Below are 23,321 nucleotides of genomic sequence, written 5' to 3' on the forward strand. Positions count from 1 at the left end.
GAAAGCCCGTACCAATTTAAATGCAGAATTCGCTTTTATATAGTTAATATACATACAGGCATTAGAGGGTATAATAATAATAATAATACCCAACGGATTAATACCCTCCAAAGCCCGCCCGACCGGCGCGAGGGGCGCATTCGAATGACGCACGGATTTGTTATTGCCGAGTTGTTGATAGGCGGAGGTTTGTTAAGCGTCGAGATCTAAGACTGCTCAGCTACAGAATAAAAATCATCAGCTGAGTACTATACATAACAGTTAGAAATTACATAACAGTTAGAAATTATACATATACATACTACATTGTTAAATAAGTGAACATTTTTAATTTATTTGATTTTTTTTTTTTGTTAAGAGTTAAGATAGGATAAGACAGTTTTCTTTATGGTAAAAAGTCAATCCGTTATATCAAATGAATTAGAATGAGTGTTAAAATCATGACACAAACACCGAAAAGGTTCATTTAATTCGAAATTAGTTCTACACTGCCTCAGAAGAAGAGGTTTGTAATGTCTTGAAACCCGTGATGGGACGTTAAAATTTACTTCGTTCAAAAGAATTGGACTAGAAATCAGTCCATTCAGGAGTTTAGCCATATATATAACGCCTAGCATTTCTCTACGACTTGCAAGAGTTGGAAGATTGATAAGCTTTAACCGACTAGTATAAGTTGGAAGATTATACGCAGAGTCCCACTGAAAATTCCTTAAAGAGAAAAGCAGAAATTGCTTTTGTATTGATTCAAGTCTATCTGCATGAACTTGATATTGTGGATTCTAAACTATTTATCCGTATTCTAGTATCGGTCTAAATAAAGTGATGAAAAGCGCTTTAGTTAAATAAAGGTCACTAAATTCTTTAGACCATCGTTTCACGAATGATAGAACACCTCTAGCCTTATTGACAGGAGCATTAATATGAAGCTGGAAACTAAGTTTAGCATCTATCGTTACTCCCAAGTGCACAAAATAGTTTACTGATAGAAGACAAAAATTATTAATTACGTAAGAGGCTGCTGGCAAAGATCTTCGCGATAGGCACATGTATTTGCATTTATTGAGGTTCAGCGGCATTGAATTTACGTGGCACCAAGTAACTAGGCAGTTTAAATCTGTTTGAAGCAAGGGACGTTCTTCGATAGACGCATAAGACCTAAAAAGTTTTACATCATCAGCATACATTAAGATTTTGGAATATTTTATAGTGGTACAGATATCATTAATAAATCGCAAAACAAAAAAAAAAAATATAACAAAACGTTCACCAGACCGGGGGAAAGAGAAAGTAAAATGGAAGGGAAAAGAAAAAGGGAGAGGGGCCGAGGGCTGAGGAGACGGAGGGGGAGAGAGGGAGTCGGGGTGGGAAAGGAAACCGAAAACGAAAAAGGGAGTGGGAGGGAGAAGGAGAGTGGGACATCCCCAGATATTCTTAATGGAACCCTTTCATATTTTTATAGACCGGATTTACATAGAATGCATTGTGGCGTCGTTATAGCACTGTTAAGTGATAACGCGAACAACAGACAGCAACAAAAACAATTTGATTATTAGCTACAGCTTTACACTCGCTGTCATCTAGACCGCAATTCATGCAATAAACTAGAGTTCCGTCATATGACAGTTATTTGAAAGTCTTAATTTCTGCAACTGATCAGTCGAAGTCAGTTCCTTCAATCGAAATATATTATCTGATCAAGGAAAACTAATGAGACGCCTCTTCAGACTCTTCCCTAGTGGAAACTGACATGAAAATTATTTTCAAAATTTCAAAGTAAAAAAGAAGCCCAAAGGAGTTCCAGTCATGATATTACTGTACCCATATCGCTTTTCTTCACAGCACCCAGATGCCCAGTGCTCAATGACTCATCCTGTTGCACAAGATCCTATAACAGCTTTGTATATCCGCTTCAAAAGCTTTGTCTTCAAGCCACAGTTTCTAGTTAGGAGTGACATTCCAAACGTATCGGGAATATTTCTGCTTGCCGGATTATGTTCTCCAGCATCGATTGCTGCCATCCAAAGATGTAGCACTTTACTCCACCTCTTTGGAAGGAAAAAACCATTACCGTTGTTCCTAAATAATTGAAAGCGCCCTCTAGGCAGAAGAGGATGTGATCCCTTTACCTACGATTGTCAGGCACGTGTTAGGCCTTCTATATGCGAGACCTTATTATTTTTGACCATTAGCCGTACAAAGGTGTTGAATAGAAAGTGAATTTAGCTCTCCCCCTCTATCTTTGCGAAATATCGGTCCAGCGATCCTCGTGTATAATTTTGGTTCACTGATACATAAAAATCGAGAAGGATCTACAGTCTTTATTATTTTTTTTTAAGATGGGGTTACATGCCTCCTGGGCACAATATAAGGAACATGTCTCCAAATCGGTAGAGTTTTGACTATATTTGACCTGGGCCAATACGATTTGGTGTGATCGAGTCTAGGTAATATTGGAAAATTAAGCTGTGTGTGAATTATATTTAGAGCAATGCTGTCGAGTATATGGATCACATTGATCGATGTCTGAGCAGTTTTGAACTTTTTGGGATCCTTTCGGGTTTATCTTCTTATTAGGTCAGATACATTCCAGGTTACGTTCGAAATTTGTGTCGGAATCATTTCGGGTTACGTTGAAAACTTTTTTTGGATTATTTCGGGTTTAACAAAAATAAAAAAATAAATGCAAGGCGCGATAAACTCCAAAGAAATTTTATGCCCAGCTTTTCTTCCCATTTGCGAAGTGCGCCTTTTTTAATTTTTCCTACAAATTGGCGGGGCGGGACCCACATATTTAACGAATACTCCGAACGGCATCTGCAAAGCATGCAGAAACATGTAAATATTTTGGGACAGTTCAAGCATTGTATTCTAAATCGTTTCGGAGCTCTTCCGAATCTGTTACAGGGTTGTTTTCGGACTATTTTTTGAATTTTAAAGAGCTATCATTTCAGAATTTTTTTTGGATGCTGTCGCGTATATTCCAGGAACACTTTGGGATCACGTCGAAACTATTTAAGAGTTATTTCAGTATTTTCTTCAGCATCGGGTCTATGTCGGGATCACAGGATACTTTAGGGACCGTTCCAGAACTATTTCGGAATCGATTCGGAGATGTGTTAGGGTCTCGATACGCTCTAATGGGCATATAAAAGAGTAACCGTACGCACAATTGTAACTCGGTATATACATACATACGTATATATATGTACATATATGTGTATATACTAACTATATATTCATTCACTTAGGTACATTTATTTTCCTATACGAGTATAACTTGTACGATCATAAACGAAATGGCATAAGAATATAAATATTAATGTGTTTGTGCCTGTATATTTTGAGTGGGTCGAAATGTGCTTTTGAAATTGCATACCAATATAAATTGGAAAAGCTTCAAGCGCGGAGCGTAAAGAGAATTGGCGCACGCCTCCGCTAAACTAAAATGTTTATCAATTAATGTTCTGAGTTCGCCAAAGGGGGCTGATGTGATGCCCTTTATACCGCCTTAAATGGCTTTGACCATATATGCTCTACTATAAAATGGTCCAATTTGTTAAATGTTTGTATGAATCATATCATAGGACAAGCAAGAAAATATTGTATACCCAATGCACAGTACATTTCTTAGTGGCACTAAGATGGAGCGATAAATCCGGAGTATGCGCTTTGTAAAAAGTGCCATCAGTCTAGGATGAATCCGTAATGAGTGGAAAATAAGTAAGGCTATAATAGATAGCCAGTTTTGATTTCTTTATAGTGGTTGGACTGATCTCTTCTATTTGAGCATGTGATATAGTACCGGTTTGCGTTTGTTTACTGGTAGTGTCGGACTTGTCCTTTTTTTTTATCCCTACGGGTACTGTCAAATAGATCCTCTCTCTACTCTCTCGTATAACCCTTACGAGTACTGCGCGATAGGTTTTCTTTGTACTCCTACGGTTAGTATCAGTTAGGTCCGCTTTCAACCGCTACTGGCACTGCAAGATAGGTCCTCTTTTTCCCGTACGGAAACTCTTACCAATTATATCATTTTTTTAACTATTTATTTATTTATTTATTTAGACAATATTCTTAATTTCTTTTCGTATTGGTATGGTAGAAAAATAAAAATAAAAGAAATACGACAATAGGACGATTGGTATTTTAGACTCCGCAAGGGGCTCCGCATTTCTCTTAAATAATTCGTTTCGACTTCACTTCTTTTTTTATTTTACCCACTTCGTTACCGTTTCTTAAAATTGGCTTCTTCAATTTCAAAGTGACTAATCCCAGCTATACCCAAAAGGGACAAGAGGGGATCAATTATACCCTAATAAAGACAAAAGAGATCAATCTCAGACTCTCTTTAGGGATTAATCACACGATCTTCTGCAGAGCGACTATAGCCAGGTTTGATCTCTTTATATGGATTGGAGGATCCTTTTGTTGGTGCATGTCCTATGGAGAGGCCGATTGTACCTAGTTACGCCTGAACGGTTAGTGTTGGTCCCGATTATACCCTGTCAGACCGTCTACTCTATTTTATACCCGTTACGAGTATTGTTGAGAGGTCCTCTTTGTATCCCTACGGGTACTGTTGGATAGGCTCTTTCCCTTGTGAGAAAAATAATCTTTATAGTGCAGTACTCACGACTAAGTAAAGTTAGGTTGAGAAGAACTAAAGGTATACTTTCTTTACCTCCACCATAGGTAAGCAACTTTTGTTACAGCTTTCGTAGCATTTGTGCGATATGATTGAAGCAGCCTGGCTAGCAACAAAGATAGTTACCTTGGTTGCTTGAACTGTAATACCAACCAGCTGCTTCCTCTCACATAAGGTTTTCGTTGGATAATGCTTCCAGCCTAGCGTACACGTGTACAGTATAGCCCATCCCAGTTCGTTATTATTTTTTTTTTTTTAGCCGGATCTAAGCCCTCCTCCAATTCGAAGTACATATATATTTTTTTCTTTGAATTTGACGTCCGTGTATGATGCTATGTCGGTTTTGACATCCTAATTCTAGTATATTCAAGTCTAATGTCTAAACGATTGGATTTTAGGTAGTGTTTTTCGCGCTCATGCGAATGAAATAAGATGATCCGCCCCAACAAATTAACTTATAGACACCCATCTATGGAAGGAGGGGTACCAGAAAAACACCTCTCTATTGCAAGCCCCAAGCAGAACTATATTTGAGTTTCCTTAATATTTCCAATTAGCGCCAGATGGCGTGACGAATCAATTAAAAAGTAGAAGTGCAGCTCAAGCGTTTCATCAACTTTGCCCAGATAAATCGGGGGATCAACACTCTACCCTCTATTGCGAGTGTCGATCGCCGAGAGATAACCGATTATTTTTTTTAATGGATTCAAAGTATTTTACATAGGTACATCTAAAAGTGAAAAAAGCCTTGGCTTTTGGAGGTCTGAAACAACTTCCCTTAGCCGTTCCATTTTTATTTCATCTCTCCAATTGAATCCCATTGTGCCTTCATGCGGAGGTTTAGAAATGTAGCGATGTATTTTGCTCGTCTCTCGCATTATTAAGATCAGGACGCTAGGCCATTTCTGCATATCTCCAAATTCGGCAGACGTCTACACATAAGGATTGCTGCGATATGTTAGAAGTAAAATCAAGAACTGCTCTGTTACTTCGTTAATCTCTTCAACAACAACTACAGTTCCAACGCTAGCTGCCTTTAAAATGTCTAATAAATTTGTCAACCTTTTCATCTCCTCTTGCATAATACCATCTCTTCCGCCCTCCTTTTGCTTTGAAGCTTCCCTCCTTCGCTATGCCTTGCAGATTTAAAAGTGCAAGTTTTGTCAACGCGGCTAGATTGCCTCACGATCCTGGGACTGGAACGTTTCACCTCTTAAGTCCGCCTTTTAAAAATTAGCTCCCCGCCGAAGAGTTTCTTCCTCAATCTAGTTGCATTATTGAGGATTACTCGAAGTACGGTCCTTGTCAGCAAACAGCTTATGGGCCCCTGCCAATCGCTCTCTCTCTTACAGACATTTATTTCGTGTACGGGTCCTACTCCTTCCCCTACTCGATTCCTTCCCAACTCTTTCTTTTTTTTATTTCTATGCCCAAGCTCAAAGAGCGCTCTTTCGCCGATCTCAAGCTTTCTTTATATCCAGGGCCGAACCAAGCTCTTATATCAGCTTAAAACGCCATTATAGAGAGGCTTTTCATTATTTTCTCTGTTAAAAGTCTTCGGGTTACTTGTCTTGCTCGGACGACCCCCTGAACGACAAGAGAAGAACTTCTGTTCAAGGCAGTGCTTCTTGCTGGGAGAAAGCCCCCATTACTTCCAGTAGCCGAAAGGTACCATTTAAATACAGGCGAATATAATCCCTAACTGAACAAGGGGACTTGCAAATCATATGAAGCAGTACGACGTAAATGCAAGCCGCACGCTATGGAGCAACACTAATCCTCACAACGTGATGTAGTTCATGTCAGTTTAGACACCGATGTTAAGTCAGTTTTGACACTGATGTTGGGGCAGTTTTGGAACGATGATAGCTGATGTATGTAAATCTAATCTCAATTCCTCAGGATAAGTATTAAAACTTTCTCGGACTTAAGGCTAAGCTTTTACATACATACATACATATGTATGTATAATGAAACGCGCCGACCAGGAGATTTGGCATTTCGAGACACTCTTTATTTATTTTTATTGAATACAAATTCTAAAGCTACTAAGTAATCCTAATGATAGGAAAATTATTGTAATAAAAGTTTAAAGCATCTGACAGAACTTAAATGCATTTACATTACGAAGTATTTTGAATTGAAAAATTTATCTTCTCCAATATCCAGTCGACATATTTCTCCACACGCACATAAACACCGGGCTTGTTCGCATAACCACAGTGCTGACCCCAAGATATAATGCCATAGAGAGTTTCACCATCTGAAAGAGAGGGTAAAGAGCCATAAAGCTTCAGAGTCGGTTACTTCTTGTCAAATATTACCTTCATCATGGCAAATCAACGGACCACCCGAGTCTCCATCACAAGCGTCGACGCTCTCATCCATGTAGCCAGCACAAAACATTCCCTCGGTCAGCGAGGCGCCATAAACATGCGGCTGCTTACAAACTTCATTCGACAAAATTGGCAACTCTGCAGCGCGTAAAATATTGGAAGGCGCTAAAGTATCGAAAACAGAAAAAATAATGAAAAATGAGATTGGCAGCTCTAAAAACAAAAACTTACTAGAAACGCCAGATTTAATTGAACCCCAACCAGAGATCGTGCACTTACGATTCTCTGTCAACGTCGCACCCTTCAACGGTAAACAAACCGGTTGTATGTAATCATTAAATTTCACTGGCGTTTTCAGCACAATCAACGCAATATCATTATTCATGTGAGTGGCATCCCTGAACTTTTCATGAACATACCAATTTTCAATAAAGGAATCTATTTCCGATGACTCGGCTATATTTGCATAGTGATCACCCAATCGTATGAGGTAAGCCCCCTTTGGATAGCCGGCAAGACAATGCGCTGCGGTGAGTAAATGACGTGATGAGATCAAAACAGCGCCACACCAATGACTCGATATGCCACCTCGCCCCCGTGTACGTATTGTTGCTTGCCATGGATGGTGGCCACGCTTGGCCGTACTGCCATTTACAACACGCTCTTCGGGATGTGCATACTCATCGTTTATATTGTCTTTGAAGTGTCCACAACGCCGCTGTGTACCAACGGCTTTGCTTTTACGTTCCCACTCATCGGGAAAAAGACCAATGTCTTCTAGTTCTTGCTGTGCATCATCCAAGTCTTTTTGTGCATTTTCATCGGTGTTTAGTTTTTGTGAGGCTGCTTGAGTTCTCTTTTTCGGTGGCGCACCCACTGTACACTTGAGTCCGACATCTTCTGTGTGATTACAATTATGTTCACCCCACGTCCAATGATTGCATTGGTCCAGTGATGTTTCGTTGCCAAAGCAAGATACTTGATCTAACCAAATGGGGCCAGCGCCGGGTCCGTATTTATTTTTTTCAATATGCTTTTGACAGAAAAGAAGGACTCTAGTTCAATTATGTGGGCTGCTTAATTTGAGGCAAAAAACATGGTTTACGGAGCGATTCGGTACCTTTCGTAATCTTCTTCATGGATTATGCTGTCTTTGACAATTGATTTATGTTTTATCAAATACAGTAGACCACTGAAGAGTTGAGGAAAAGGAAAATGTGGGTTTGCCTCAAATTAAACGGCCTTAAAGTTCCTCAAAAATACTTAAAGAAGAACTCAAGGTCAGATTTTCTAAATGTTTAAGTAAAACCCCTTCTTACCGGTAGTCCATAGAATCCCATATAATTACACAACACTTGAGCCTCTTTCATGCCGAAATCATCGTCGCATACTGTCCCCCATTCACCATGGTATCTTACTTCGAGACGACCTTCATTTGGACTACGTCCACCTCCCATACGGTATTTTACAGGAGACTAAAAATATATAAAATTTAGAATAGTATTTAGATTTCATCAGAAAATTGCTTAATTTCACATTACAAAGTCGCAACAGAACAAGATAAAGCATTCCTTAGATAAGTTAGCACGAGTTGGGATCTTCGAGCTTGACTATTTCGCCGGCTGGACAGCTGGAATGGTTCGAATGATAGATATTCCTTATTTGGCACTGGTGTTACCTTATGGACGGTTTGCATGGTCATGAGAGTAGATATGCCTTAAGAGCTACGCCCCTCCCCCTTCAAGCCGTTTTCACTGCAGAAGTTGGCGAAGATTTCCAACTTACTAAAGTGCGATAGTGTTGGGGGTGGAGGTGTCCAAAGAGAACAGTACTACAATGATGCACCGATAACTGCTTAGTGGTCTCTGCTTCTGACAGTATTCGGACGCGTGAATACAGGCTATTGCTGTGTCTGGAAGGTATCCTTCCTCATTCAGCTCCCTTGCTCTACACTTATCACCCATTCCTTGTAGCGATACCATCTTCCGGGCTTGCGACCCGATTCTACCCTTACCTTCCTTATTAAATACTAAGTGATTTATCTCAGCGTGTTACAATTCGAAAGCCGGCATATCTTAGTCACGGAACGCCCCCGATGCCGTTCTATGCCGCGGAAGAGCGGAGGTCGCTTCCACTGTTCTTTGTAAACAGGTAGCTTCGGCCCAACAAAGCAGTTGCTGGGCTGACATAACATTTTTTCAAGTGCTCGGCAGAGCACTGCCCAATGCTGTGCGCTTATTATCCTGCGCAGTCCCAGCGGTGTTAGCTACTTATCCTCGAGATGCCTCATGCATATTGGAAGTTCTAAGGGTCTACATAGAAACCCCAATAAATAAAAGTGACTAGGAAATGTTAGTTAAGTTTGCTTCAAACCCGATACATATAATACATACACATAGTCATACTCACATTACAAACATTCGGACTCTCATCCGACTTATCAGCACAATCTGGTGTATGGTCACAAACGAATGCCGGTGGTATGCACTCCTGTGATGTAGTGCATAACCAGTAATTATTGGGGCACTTAAGTTGTGGTACTTTACAAACTACACCAACCACTTCATCCGGACCGCAATTACTCACACCCCATCCCTTGAAGTTACAATCTTTTAGCGAAGACTCATCGCCACGACAATCTACTTCGTCCATAACGAATGACACATCTGATGTCGTTGGTGGATAATATGAATAGCCACGGACCTCGCTAGCGCCCAATTTGAAGCCCAATTCACGACAAACCACCTCGGCATCGCGAAGACCAAATTTGTCATCGCATATATAACCCCATTTTCCAAGAACTGTAAAACAGAAGAGAAACCTTAAGAATTAAATGAATTTAAAAGTTAAAAAGACGTGGTATTCACTTCAAAGAATCGGAGAGGAGTTACACAGGCTAGTTCTTCTTTTCGAAGAGATCTTCAGAATACATGTTAATTTCTGCGTGCATGTTAAATGTTTGGTGTTATTTGAGGCAGAAACACACACATCAAATCTGAGATTTGTGACAAGTCGGGATGAAATATAGATGAGCAGTAGATTACTTAGTCACCGGCTCTGGGTAAGAGCACAAGCGGGGGGTAGCGGCGAAGTCGGTGTACAGTGCCAGAGCTGCCGAATGACTGATTAACAGATGGCTCACGCTATAACCAGCGTAATGCGGTAACAAAGAATCGGGTAACTGATACACCAAACTTCCGATGGCTCGGTGAGCAGTGGGCTGGTGTCCAGAACAACCGGTGGAATTAGGTCCGCGGTGGACTTGCTGTCATGGAAGGAATTAGCAAGGATAGGTGTGACATTAGGCCCGTTGTATTACCACGAAAAGCCAACGTTACCTTTCCTATTTGAATCACTTTGATCACCTGATAAAGGCTACCAAATCCTTGATGTCATAACTACTCCACTATCTGGCATAGATTATCCAGAAAGGGACCTCTTAGCTTTGTCTTGCGTCGTCCTCTTTATCTTCTTTACAACTCTTGCAGCAACGACGACATGTCTACATATAATTCAGTTAGTGCTCCTGCAACTGTAACGTAACGAGATCTTTTAAGTGCCCATTTTGGCCAGGTTTGCTTAGATGCTTGACACCCCCTTAGTAGGTATCTTTCGTCGGCTTGACGGTAGATGTGCTCTTTTAGCATCAGCTTGCATGTGGCAAGGGGCACACCTAAACGTTCATTTGACAGGAAAAATCTGCCTGCTCTTACCACGGCCCCCGTCCTACTGGTAAGGAGTCAAGAATATGCCCGCGGTACCGATCGTTGAAGGCGATTAAAATACCATGGCTAACCAATCCTGAGTGGTATTAACTCGAAAGGGAGCAATGCGGGCACTTATTCTTACCTAAGCATATATATTTCAAATATTCTTCTTCGGAAGGTCAAAGATAAGGTTGAAAACATTCCTAAATTGGTTGGAGTATCCTGGAAGTGACAAGCAGATGCCTATCGTTACTGGATAACAGTTGATAATTGTAAGAGTGGGTTTGTGCTCACTCTTCTTTTTGAAATGTTTTTGTTGGCAGGTTGGCATCGAATCTAGAGTAAATGTAACTGTGCTTAATGAAGATGCCTTATCGATGATTTGAACAGAAGACGTCGAGGTAGTTATCCTACAGCGAACGGACATTTCAATTTTATGTGATGACAAGATTGCAATCACATCCCTTAATGGTGATGCAGGATATCCTGGTGATTAGAAAAGGTTGTTCACATCCCTTAATACTAGGGCAGAATAAAGGAATGGCTGACGAACATGGGGCTGGAGATGGCTAGCAATAAGACAGAAGTTGTTTTGGTGAGATCAAAGCGGACTATGTATGCGCCAGTCCTAACCATAGAAGATTATCAAGTAAATTTAAATCCTCCTTGAATTATCTAGGAGTAATCATTGGCTCAAAAATAACTTTTAAGGAGCACTTCAGGGCGGTGTGGGAGAAAGTTTCTAGAGTTAGTGGAGTTCTGACGCGAATAATGCCCAACATCGGCGGCCCAGGCGAAGCTACCCGTGAGCTATTATCCAACGTAACCAGCTCTACAATATTATATGCAGCACCAGTATGACACGGATCTAAAATGGTCCACCAAAAAGATATACTAGCAGCCTACCGTATACGAATAGCATGTGCTGATCGGACTGTGTCCGACGACGAAATCCATGTTTTTTCCAGGAAAATCCCAGTAGATCTACTCTCTGGTGAAATAGCCGATCTGTATGGCATTGGGATCAGCCGACCATCTGAAGATGCTAAGAAAAGCGCAAGGTCACGAACAATAGTTAGGTGGCAAGAACGGTGGAAAGAATCGAGAAAAGGGCACTATACCTTGTGAGCAAGATGGCCTTTATAGTTATGACGAAATTGATGCATGTTTGACGTTATGCCTTACGGCTGTCCCACAGGGTGCGGACACAAGAACAGAATTAGCCTGGTTTCATTGCGTCACTTGAGGGTCCAATAAAAAACGAAAAAAAACCTCACCAAGATAAGACCTTTTAATTGTACACCCGATTTCAACCCAATTTGGTACCAATGATTCGGCTACGTAGTGTTTAGGTTAGGGAACATGAATTCGGTAGTTGGGCAATGCAATTAGATCCGTGTGTTTTGACACCGTGAGGTTAAGCCTAAGAGGCAAGTACTCACGTTAAGAGCATATAATTAGTTGTTCTTACCCCGCCTAGCGAGCTCATTTGCAATGCAGTTTCCCTCTATGACCCTGTGCCCTGGGCTCATGTGAGGTGTACATGGATCTGTTGGGATAATTCTTGAAAATATCGGCGACAGTTAAGTGTTGGTTCAGAATTGAACGAGTAAGAGCTAAGGAATTTGATGGCCAACTGGCTGTCGCTGAAAATAAAGATTTCGTTGCCGATATTTTGTACTCCTATCCTAACTGCGGCTACCATGATGACTGATAATTCTGCCTGGAAGACAGACGGGTGGTCTGAAGGAGAGTTGTAGACAATGTCCCTTGAATAGACTCCTTATTCAAGCCTGCCGTTCAATGTAGGCTTCCTTTTTGCGCTAAATGACGTTGTCCTTCATTTTAGGCGCAATTACCACAGTTTTGTATCGATGGGTATATAAGACAAGCTCATCTTTGTCGAAATTGCGGCTGAGTCCGAATCGGGTGGCCCATAGAAATAAGCAAACAAATATAGGTATATTGAAAAGATTTTCCGTCATCCCTAGTAAAATTTTCTTTGGATACAAACATGTTTCGGTGTTGTGCCATCTTCATTGTAATTTTTCGTCCTGAGGAGAGGGGTTCCAATATACATCAATTATCCACCTTATCTGGAAAACAACATAAATTAAACAAACAAATAAGAGAATTATTGTGGTTGCGGTGGAGTAGCTGGGTTACTAGATTGGTCAAGCTGTCCAGCGGGGATAAAACGGAAGCTCGCTCCAGCAAAAAATAGTCTCAGCTAATAACACAGCGGAATGGATTTGAAGAGTAGGAAACAATTTGTTTGGGTGTGGTGAATATTACTGTCAAATACTTACTTTTCACCTCAATACGGCCCATATTGGGACTTTCACCACCAGCAAGACGTACTTCGTAGCCCAAATGTTTGCAATCTTCTTCGTCTTTCCGATTGCCACAATTGTTGATGCCGTTACACACCTAAAACCAAAAAATAACAATAATAAGATGTATCAACCATCGATCATGTAAAATTATATTCACCTCAAAAGATTTTACACATTTTCCATTACCACAATCAAACTGACAGTCAAAACCAGATCTCAAATCAATTTCCGGTCGAACACTAAATGGAGTCGTTGACTCTGCGCGCGGATTTTGAGGAATTTCTCTTTCTGTTGCTGGCTCATGTGTGGCGGGTGGTATCGTGGGTGCAACAAACGGACTAGGCATTTCAGGATGCCGTTGATGAAATGCTTTGTTATGAAGTTGGTTGTGGTGATTATGATGGTTATGAGGACTTGAATACTCATCCCCGGCAAAAGGGTTAAGCAAATTTGGATGACTACGATGAAATTCGGGATTATGTCCGTTAGTCTGCCAATTAGTGTTAGTTTTGGATTCGTGTTTTGTATTCTTTGAATATAACTCTTTACTTGGGTCTGGATAATGACTAGTTTGGGTTGGGTTTGTGGTCAAACTATGTTGTTCACCTGCAAGTATAAGTTCAACCTCCGTTTCATTGTGAGGGTCAGTTGTTGGGTTTTTATCATTTTGTGATGAAGCTGTGCTATTCGTCGGCGAATGTGTGAGATGAGGTGTAAGTGACATTATATGAGATTGTGCTTTATCTGCTCTTTCGTCTGAGATTGTGCCGCTGCGATTAAAATATGGGCGTAAAAGTAAGCGCAACGCCTCATTCATTGCTAAATCATCAGGACTTTGGAAATCTTGTGGCTCAGCAGACTGGACGGGTTTAACATGTGCAACATTTGAATAAGAATTACTATAGTGGGGATCTTTAGAGAATGTGGCCATGGTAGTATGCTCAAGCAAAGGATGTGGTACTTGTTTGAGACGTGTTGAAGCTGTCGTATGAGTTCTAGCTGCCGGTGTTGGCATTGTTGGAGGTTGAAGATATGTGGCTGGCGTGCTTGTGAGACTATTAGTTTGATATAAGTTTGTGTTAGAAGGTGAGCTCAGCAGATGAGGTTGACCATTAGTATTTGTACTAAATGCTCTGATAGGTTCAATATTATCTATAGATCTACCGGAAGGACGTGCAGATTGAGGAAGTATGGAATGGGAGGGGGTATTTTTCGTTGAAGCATGAGGCAAGGCATTTTGTGGAGTTGCAGGTGGCGGTGGTGGTTGCAACCCACCATAAAGATTAGAAGAATCAAAATTATTTAATGGAGGCAACGTTGTCTGGGAAGGGTGCGGACTAAGTGTGAGACGCGTTGGAAGTGTTGCAGCACCATATTGATTATTTCCCGGCTGATCGTTGCTACGCTTTGGTGGTAGAAGCTCTTGATTAGGTATTGGTATCCATTGCTTTGTAGGTACTTTGTTATTAGTTTCACTTTCATTGCCATCAAAAACTTCATCGGAATTCTCCTCTGAACCGACTGGTTCCGCAAAATAAATATTTGTTGTAGCATTCGTAAATGTTTGCGTTTTCACGGATGAATCAAATGTGGAATCAGAGTGAAATGGTGCTAGAGGTGAAGTTATTGTGTTGATGGTATTATAATTACGGTTTGGTACTAAAGATCCTTCTTCATATATAGTAGTATGTGCCGGCGTCTGACCCGAAGTTGATGAACCTGTTCCTGTCCAGCTGGGTGAAGTACGATGTGGTGGACGATCATATCCTGAACTATGCGTCCGTTCAGGCACATAAACTGAATCACTCGTTAGGGGACGCTGTCTATCTAAGCTATCGGGTGTGTAAATTGAATCACTCGCTAGAGGACGCTGTCTGTTCATGTTAGACCAACGGTCACCATAAGCACGCGGTGGCGTTGGTGTTGGCAAATTACTGTTAATATTTGGATTTCCGTATGGTGTTTCACGCTGGAATGGAGTAGGAGCCTCCCGACCATCTTGTGGCCAATTGCTTTGTGACGTTGTTGAACCTATATAAAAAGGTTGGGATGGTAATGCTGGTGGTTGTAAGTTTGCGTTAATATTGTGCCCGTAGCCGGTATTAGCTGGAAATAAAAACAAGTATTGATAATAAGTGTAAATATATATGTAGTTCCGAAACTTTGTGAGAAAATATTGCCTCTTAGTGTTTTCTTCGTGCCATAAACTAGCGAACCCGGCAGGCATTTTCATTCCCGGATTTTAGTTTACTTGCTTAATTTGAAATAATTTAAAGAAGTTTCCTTAGCCACTTTTCCTCTTCCCTACTTTTTCTACTTTCCTCTTCCTATTCACTCCACTTTGTCTTCTGTTCCAATTTAATTTCTCCCATTTTCCTCTTCCTTCTTCCTCTCTCACCCTTTCAAATAGAGTTATGCGTATCTCTTCCTCTCAATCTCTCCTGGCCTTCCATGTTTCCTTCAGTTCCCCGCCACCCTGCGTTCCTCTCTTTTGCCTGTACCTTTTCTTTGTAGCTTTACACCTGCCCTTACTCTCAATGCTTCTCTTCTTTTTCATCCCCTTTCTCTCCGTTTCCATAGCTATCTGCCTTATCCCCCTCCGCTTTCTTTCAATCTTCGCATTCTGTTTTTCTGTTCTTCCATTCCAACTCCCGTTCCACATCCCTTTAAATGCTCTTTAATTTGCCACACCTTTCCTACTTTTTCCGCCTATCACGTTCCTTTAAATTTTCTGAAACTGTGCTGCTTTCGACTCATTCCTTCCCTCCTTTTAGCTTTCCAACTTCTTGACCCGCTCCCTAGCTTCTTCTTCTTCCACTTCCACTCTCCTTTCAAATTACCTTACTTTCTTACTTTTCAATTTCTCTTTCACTCCTGCATTCTATTCAATACCATTCTCTTTGCTCACTTTCAATTCCCGCAACCCACTCTCACTACGTCTTTCATCCCCTTCTCGCTTTTTCTTTTACTAATATTCCAATCCCGTTCCTCTCATGCTTCCTTCTCCTACTCTCCCACTATCCCTTCCTCTTCCTCCTCCGCTCATTCTTCCTCTCAGTCTTTCCCTACGCTATATCTTTTCGTTACCGGTCTCTTCTCTCCCTAATCCTCTGCCTTTAATTTCCGGTTTCCCCCATTTTTTCCTCCCTAATATATTGGGTCACTTAACCAAATATATTTTTGAAAATAAAGCGAGTGGCATTTTCTTCTGAAAGAGGCGAGGCACCGGGTGCACGTAAACGCTCGTAAATGTTGTGCACAAGATAGAGCAGGCCAAACATTTGCTCCGCTGACTCCAAACTCTTCTGCTAAAGAGCAGGCAAAGTGTGTTGAACTTTGTGTTCCAGTTGCTATTTAAATGGATCCATTAGTATACAAGTGCATCAATCTTCTGCGCTTGATACTCTCCACACACTTTGCGTTGTTCTCCTTTTTAATTTGTACTACAAATTTGGGGGGCCGCGATCAACATGTTTTACGCGGACTCCGAACGGCATCTCTAAGTTTTCACTGGGAAGCTTTTCATTGCAGAACTACACTCGGAGGGTGTGCCAAATCATTGCCAAGGGGCGGCTCCGATCAGAAAAACTTGTTTCTAATTGAAAAAATGTGTTTCTAAACTTTTGATGATCTTCGTTGTGGTAGCATGCTACCACCACATCACGGGGGATTCAAGGGGTTCATAAGCACAAAGCTTTATAGCTTCAAAGCTTCCCAACCCAGTTGTCAACCTCACCTACGCGAGGGATATCCTGTTACAAATATGAATATATCATACACATATATAGCAGGCGAGGCTCTGGCGACCCCAAGTTCCTCATGGAACTAGGTGTGAGGGGCGGGATGGCATAAAAAGTTTAATGTGGTATATTAATCGTTCCCGAGATGGTCCGGCTAGTACCATAATGGTGCTTTGTTACCGGAACGTGCCGGATCTATATCCAGCAAAGGACCATCAACATCGATAACACTCCCCAAACCGTTCGGGCAGTGTCTTTATCGCTAATACAACAACAACAGCACCACGGCATCCACAAAATGGTATATATACATCAAAATGGTTCAAAGATGAAGAGACACTTTTTTTTTTAAGACAAAGGGATTTTAGAGCTCGCGCCGTTCGTTTTAATAAAAAAAATAGAGATACTCTAAATTTTCATATTTTCTTTAAATGTTAGTGTTTAAGTAAGCATATTTTTCTGCATGTTTCAATTCGTGTTTCATTGGGAATGATTCATCTTAGTTCACAGTTGCCTTGGATAATAATAAGTAATAATGAGCGTGGCGCCTAAAAATATGTAGTGAAATTGAAATCCGTAAAACCAAAACGGTAGTTCTGGCCACTTGGCGTATTGGGTTTTGTTCAAAATTTCCCTAGGAACATAACGTCGAAGACGACAAAATCGATATCAGTTTTCGAAAATTGCGGATACAATATGGCTTTCAATTTTTTAAAAGAAATTGGATTCTCAGGAAACTCTGTATTCGAGAGTTAGCGAGGTTGTTGATTTTTAATCAGATGTCAGTTTTTCAAAATTAAAATTGGCGGATATGATACCACAGGTTTTTGTCGCCTCATTCGTTCGGCTACGCTCACTATCGTTTGCTCGACCACCTTGGTAGAGAAAACTGCAGCCCTCCCAACAATTCAAACCACGTGTGTATGCTCGTATGCGTGTTTGATCTTACCCCTGCTTTTATTCATCTGGGGTTTTGGAACCTCTACTTGTGCCTAGATTGACTGAGTGTGCCTTAGACAAAACTCATATTATACGACGAAGCATGAGCTTCCTTTTATCTGCTAGTTATTTTATTCGAAGAAAAGTTGTCCAAACGAAAAATAGCAATAAAGATGGCACACCGCGTGTGTCAAAAAAAAATTGATAATGAGCCCTCACATTCGTAAATTCGAACCATTGATCAGTCAGTTCCGACTAAGGCAAGCCATATTATATTTAACAAGTAAGGAAGGCTAAGTACGGGTGTAACCGAGCATTACATACTCAGCTGAGAGCTTTGGAAACAAAATAAGGGAAAATCACCATGTAGGAAAATGACTCTAGGGTAACCCTGGAATGTGTTTTTATGACATGGGTATCAAATGGAAGGTATTAAAGAGTATTTTAAAAGGGAGTGGGCCAGTTCTATAGGTTGATGCCATTTCGGGATATCGCCATAAAGGTGGACCAGGGTTGACTCTAGAATGTGCTTGTACGATATGGGAATAAAATGAAAGGCGTTAATGAGTGTTTTAAAAGGTAGTGGGCCTTAGTTCTATAGGTCGACGCCTTTTCGAGATATCGCCATAAAGGTGGACCAGGGGTGACTCTAGAATGTGTTTGTACGATATGGGAATCAAATGAAAGGTGTTAATGAGTATTTTAAAAGGGGGTGGGCCTTAGTTCTTTAGGTGGATGCCTTTTCGAGATATCGCCATAAAGGTGGACCAGGGGTGACTCTAGAATTTGTTTGTACGATATGGGTATTGTAACGAATTTAGTGCAATTCCTTTTATTTGCAACCTCCTTCTAACGTTCGAATCACTTAACTGTTGAATAAATAACTCCACTATTCAATAATGAAAAATGGCCTTTATTCAAGTACAATAACACTGCTACTTCTTCACAGATAGCGTGCTTAAATCAAACTCAATTCTATGATTGCTCAGATTGTGCTCTTTTATACTCTTCGATTTCCTCGTTCCATACTTCTACGCGGTTCTAGAATTTACTTAGTTTCTTTAAAATTATAACTACAGATGTACGTGTATAGCTTCTCATATGCGCGTTTATATGTGAGTGATACTTGCACAAATAATTGCCTACTTTTGGGAGTATTTCAGATATATGCATGTGTTTGTGCGTTGCTCTCCGCTGCTTGTATGGATTGATTTATTGATGTGCATACAAGTCACTGCTTAGTATTGGCTTAGAGATGATAGTATCCCCTAGTGTTGCTAATATTCGTCACACTTCCCTCCACCTAAGTCTGATCGTCCCGATCAGACAAATATCTCGATCTAAACGCTGCCAGCCTTTCCAAATGAACCACTTTCATTTTGGTTCGTGGTTTGCCAATGGTTTCTAGGCGGTAAACTACATCGTTGATCCGTTTTACAACTTTGTATGGGCCTTCCCAATTACACTGCAGTTTCGGGACAAACCTTTTTTTCGTTGTGGGTTGTATAACAGCACCAAATCTCCTTCCTGAAAACCTTCCGAATTAATTGCTGTATCGTATCTGGCTTTGATCTTGTCACTCATAATCTTTGCTCTTTGCCTTACAAGATCGTGTATCCCTCTCAGCTCTTCCTCCAAAACACCAGTGAATTTCTTGACATTTCTCTCCGCATCGGCATCTATCCCAAACTTCAAATCAGCTGGCAGTCGAAGGTCATTGCCAAAAATTACCTTTGCGGGAGTTTGGCCCGTTGTCTCATGCCCTGCCGATCGGTAAGTCATCAATGATATGTGTGTATCCCACTCCTTATGGTACTTGTCTACTACTTTCCTTAAATACTCCTCCAATATTCTATTGAAACGTTCCATCACACCATCGGACTGAGGATGCAATACAGTTGTCCGTGCTTTTCGAATGCCCAACTTCTTACACATTTCTTGGAACACAGCTGATTCAAAATTTCTGCCTTAGTTAGAATTTAACTCCATTGGTACACCATACCTTGCAACCCAATCGTTTGTAACCACTTCTTCTACTGTTTCTTCTTCTTGGTTTTGGATTGGGTATACCTCTGGCCATTTACTGAAATAATCCATAACCACCAGTATGTATTTGTTTCCGCGGTTACTAGTAGGAAATGGACCTTCGACATCCATGGCGATCCTTTCAAATGGTGCACCTGAAATATACTGCTTCATCTGGCCATGACTTCGTGTTTTGGGCCCTTTGCCTCTGCTGCATACCTCGCAGTTGGCAATCCACTCAGTGACCGACCGACGGCAACCAACCCAATAGAATCTCTGTTTAATCTTCTCGAGCGTCTTCGTGATTCCAAGATGACCTCCACTTGGACCATTATGCTGCTCACTGAGCACGTCAGGAATCCTCTTTCTGGGAACAACTATCAGTTTCTTCTTGTATTGACCATCCTCACTCTCCCATACTCGATGCAAGCAACCGGATATCAATTCTAAATTGTTCCACTGTGCCCAATATGACTTCGCAATGGGACTCTCTGCTGACATTTCCTCTCTATTTGGTCTTTCGTTTTGTTCGAGCCCTTGCATAACATGTGACAGGTCAGTATCTTCTAGCTGACACTTTCTTTGTTGTTCCTTGTCCCATTCATCTGTACATGCTATGGTCATTAGCGGGACATCTATAATGTCTTTTTTAGCCTCGGCCTTTGAACAGTGCTTGCATTCCAAACTACATGGTCTTCGTGACATTGCATCAGCATTTCCATGGGTACTACCTTTTCGATGCTCAATGTAAAAGTCATAGCTTTGTAGTCTCTCGATTCACCGTGCCAAATGTCCTTCCGGATTACCGCACTGCAGAAGCCATTTCAACGCTGCGTTGTCTGTCCTGACGCGGAATCGCTGGCCATAGAGGTATTTGTGAAAATGTTTAATGCACTCACCCAATGCCAGAAGCTCTTTCCGTGTAACGCAATTGTTCCTCTCTGGACTTCCAATCGAACCACTGTAATATGCAGCTACCTTCTCCTGTCCATCGACCAGTTGTGATAAAACGCCCCCTATAGCATATCCACTCGCATCTGTATCTAGAATAAATGTTGCTCCTGGAATCGGATATGCCAACATTGGGGCAGTGCACAACCGCTCTTTCAATGTTTGGAAAGCTACTTCTTGCTCCTTCTTCCATTCAAAAGCTTTAGTTTTTCTTGTTAGCTCGTGGAGACTATGGGCTACGCTGGCAAAATTTGGTACATATCGGCGGTAATATGTGCACAGCCCAAGGAAACTTCTCAATTCATGCAGATTCTGTGGTCTTGGCCAATCCTTTACTGCCTTATCTTTTCATTCGCTGTACAGATACCTTTTGTCGTTACCTTGTGACCCAAATAATTTACTTCCTTTTTAAACAGCGAATACTTTTTGGTACTTAGTTTCAGACCAGCGCCAGCTATTCTCTGGAAAACTTCCTCCAAATTCTTAAGATGTTCATCAAAATTTTTGCCCAATACGATGATGTCGTCCAGGTACACCAAGCATGTTTTCCAATGTAGTCCTTTCAGTACCTGGTCCATGAGTCTCTCAAAAGTAACTGGTGTATTACAAAGCCCAAAAGGCATCACTGTAAATTGCCAAAGACCATGACCGACATTGAAGGCTGTTTTCTATTTATCTGCCTCCTTCACCTCAACTTGCCAGTAGTCCGTTTTCGTGACGTCGTTCAACTTGCGGTAGTCCACGCAAAATCTCATTTTCCCATCCTTCTTACTAGTACTTCGTATTACTAGTTGAAACGTGTCCCTGGAGCTGTTCACAGTTAATAACTCCTTCAGCCTGTTGACATATTCCCAATATAGCTCCTTTGGTCAGTTTGAGTGGTGACTTGAACTAATTGAGTACTCTTACCGGAATACGTCCATCTTGTTTTTTCATAGCCAGGGTTTTTCCTACAAGTACGTTCGGTGCTGATTTGTTTGCTGCTTCGACAACCCACAATTTGTTTGTCCCACAATCTCCATCAACCTTTGCCCAGATGACTGCTTCTGATTTTGGTGGTATTTTCTGACTCTCTTCCACCAGCACTCGTTTACTGTTGTAGTCTTCTCGTAGCCGAAATTAAGTGGTACATCCATGTTCTTATATCGCATCGCCTTGCTTTGCATGCCGATCTTGATGCCCTGGTCGATTAAGAAGTCCACTCCAATTATGATTTCATCAACAATCTCTGCCTCTATAAAATTGTGTAGTACCGTGACGTTCCCAATTGCTACTTCTCCAATTACCTGGGTGTCCTCTCCCGTGGTTGTACGTAACCTTACTCCAAGCAATGGTCTTACCTTCTTGTTGACTAAATCTGATCGAATGATGGAATGAGATGCACCCGTATCTACAGGCAGTAAACGTTCCTTTCCATCCAAATGTACTCCGACAGTAAGATTGCTTGACCTTCTTCCAATTTGCGAGATAGAGATTATGGGGCATTCAATTGCGGGAACCAGCTGTCGCCCCCTGCGGCTGACTCGGTTTAGTTTAACGATTGAGTAGATTTGGAGATTTGCTCATCTCCTTCAGCTCTGCGTTTACGGCCACCCACATTGTTAGAACTGTTAGGGTTGGTACTGCAATAACGTGCAATATGCCCTGGCTTTCCACATTTAAAGCATTTGACTGCATCATTTTTCTTCTGCTGCGTTCCCTTAAATGCTTCCAAAATTGCGCCTACCCACTATGCTCTTTCCACTTCCACACGATGAGCTTTGTAAGCTGGTTTACTCAATAGTGAGGCAGTTTCCTGAGTCAATGCATGTGATACCGTTTCTGCGAACGTTGGCTTTGGGTTTGCGTATGTGGCTCGCTTGGTTTCGACGTACCGTATGCCATTTATAAAGCTCTGAATTTTTACCCTTTCCGTGTATTTCACGGGTGTCGGCATTCGCCAAATGTGCAAGCCTTTCGACATCTGACGCAAACTCCTTCAAAGTCTCATTAGCTTTTTGGTAGCGGGTTTGCAACTCTATTTGGTATATCTGCTTCCTGTGTGCGCTTCCGTATCGCCTCTCTAGAGCGCTCATTAATGTTTCATAGTTATTCCGTTCGTACTCTGGAATTGTCTGCAAGATTTCAGCTGCAGGCCCTTTCAATGCCACGAACAGTGCAGCAACTTTATCTTCAGCATTCCAGTTGTTCACTGCTGCGGTCTTCTCGAACTGATGCTTAAATACCTGGAAAGGAACAGAACCGTCAAAAGATGGAGTTTTTACCTTCGTATTACTCGCTGAAGCAGCCGGGCGATCGCTTCGAATTTTAAAATTGTAACGAATTTAGTTCAATTCTTCTTATTTGCAACTTTCTACTAACGTTCGAATCACTAAACTGTTGAATAAATAACTCCACTATTCAATAATGCAAAATGGCCTTTATTAAAGTCTTCACAATAACACTACTACTTCTCGACAGATAGCGTGCTTAAATCAAACTCAATTTTATGATTGCTCAGATTGCGCTCTTTTATACTCTTCGATTTCCTCGTTCGATACTTCTACGCGGTTCTAGAATTTACTTAGTTGCTATAAAGTTATAACTACAGATGCACGTGTATAGCTTCTCATATGCGCGTGTATATGTGAGTGATAATTGCA

General features: G+C 41.2%; 1 protein-coding gene across 3 annotated transcripts in view; it reads right to left on the minus strand.

Moving 5' to 3' along the window:
* Positions 1-6,637: 6,637 nt before the first annotated feature.
* teq (Tequila) overlaps positions 6,638-23,321 on the minus strand; it is a 38,223-nt gene continuing 21,539 nt past the window's right edge. For 2 of the 3 annotated variants that reach the window (XM_067791341.1, XM_067791340.1), the window contains exons 11-17: positions 13,182-15,130; positions 12,998-13,118; positions 9,391-9,782; positions 8,301-8,456; positions 7,213-8,014; positions 6,970-7,146; positions 6,638-6,908 (exon numbers count right to left, since the gene is read on the minus strand). In XM_067791341.1, coding sequence (XP_067647442.1) covers positions 6,769-6,908; positions 6,970-7,146; positions 7,213-8,014; positions 8,301-8,456; positions 9,391-9,782; positions 12,998-13,118; positions 13,182-15,130 — 3,737 coding nt within the window. In that variant the 3' untranslated portion in view covers positions 6,638-6,768. The remainder of the gene's footprint in view (positions 6,909-6,969; positions 7,147-7,212; positions 8,015-8,300; positions 8,457-9,390; positions 9,783-12,997; positions 13,119-13,181; positions 15,131-23,321) is intronic. The other variant, XM_067791342.1, reaches the window with a different exon arrangement.

Source organism: Eurosta solidaginis, chromosome 5 (assembly GCF_040869045.1).
Source record: "Eurosta solidaginis isolate ZX-2024a chromosome 5, ASM4086904v1, whole genome shotgun sequence".
Classification (NCBI taxonomy): Eukaryota; Metazoa; Arthropoda; class Insecta; order Diptera; family Tephritidae; genus Eurosta; species Eurosta solidaginis.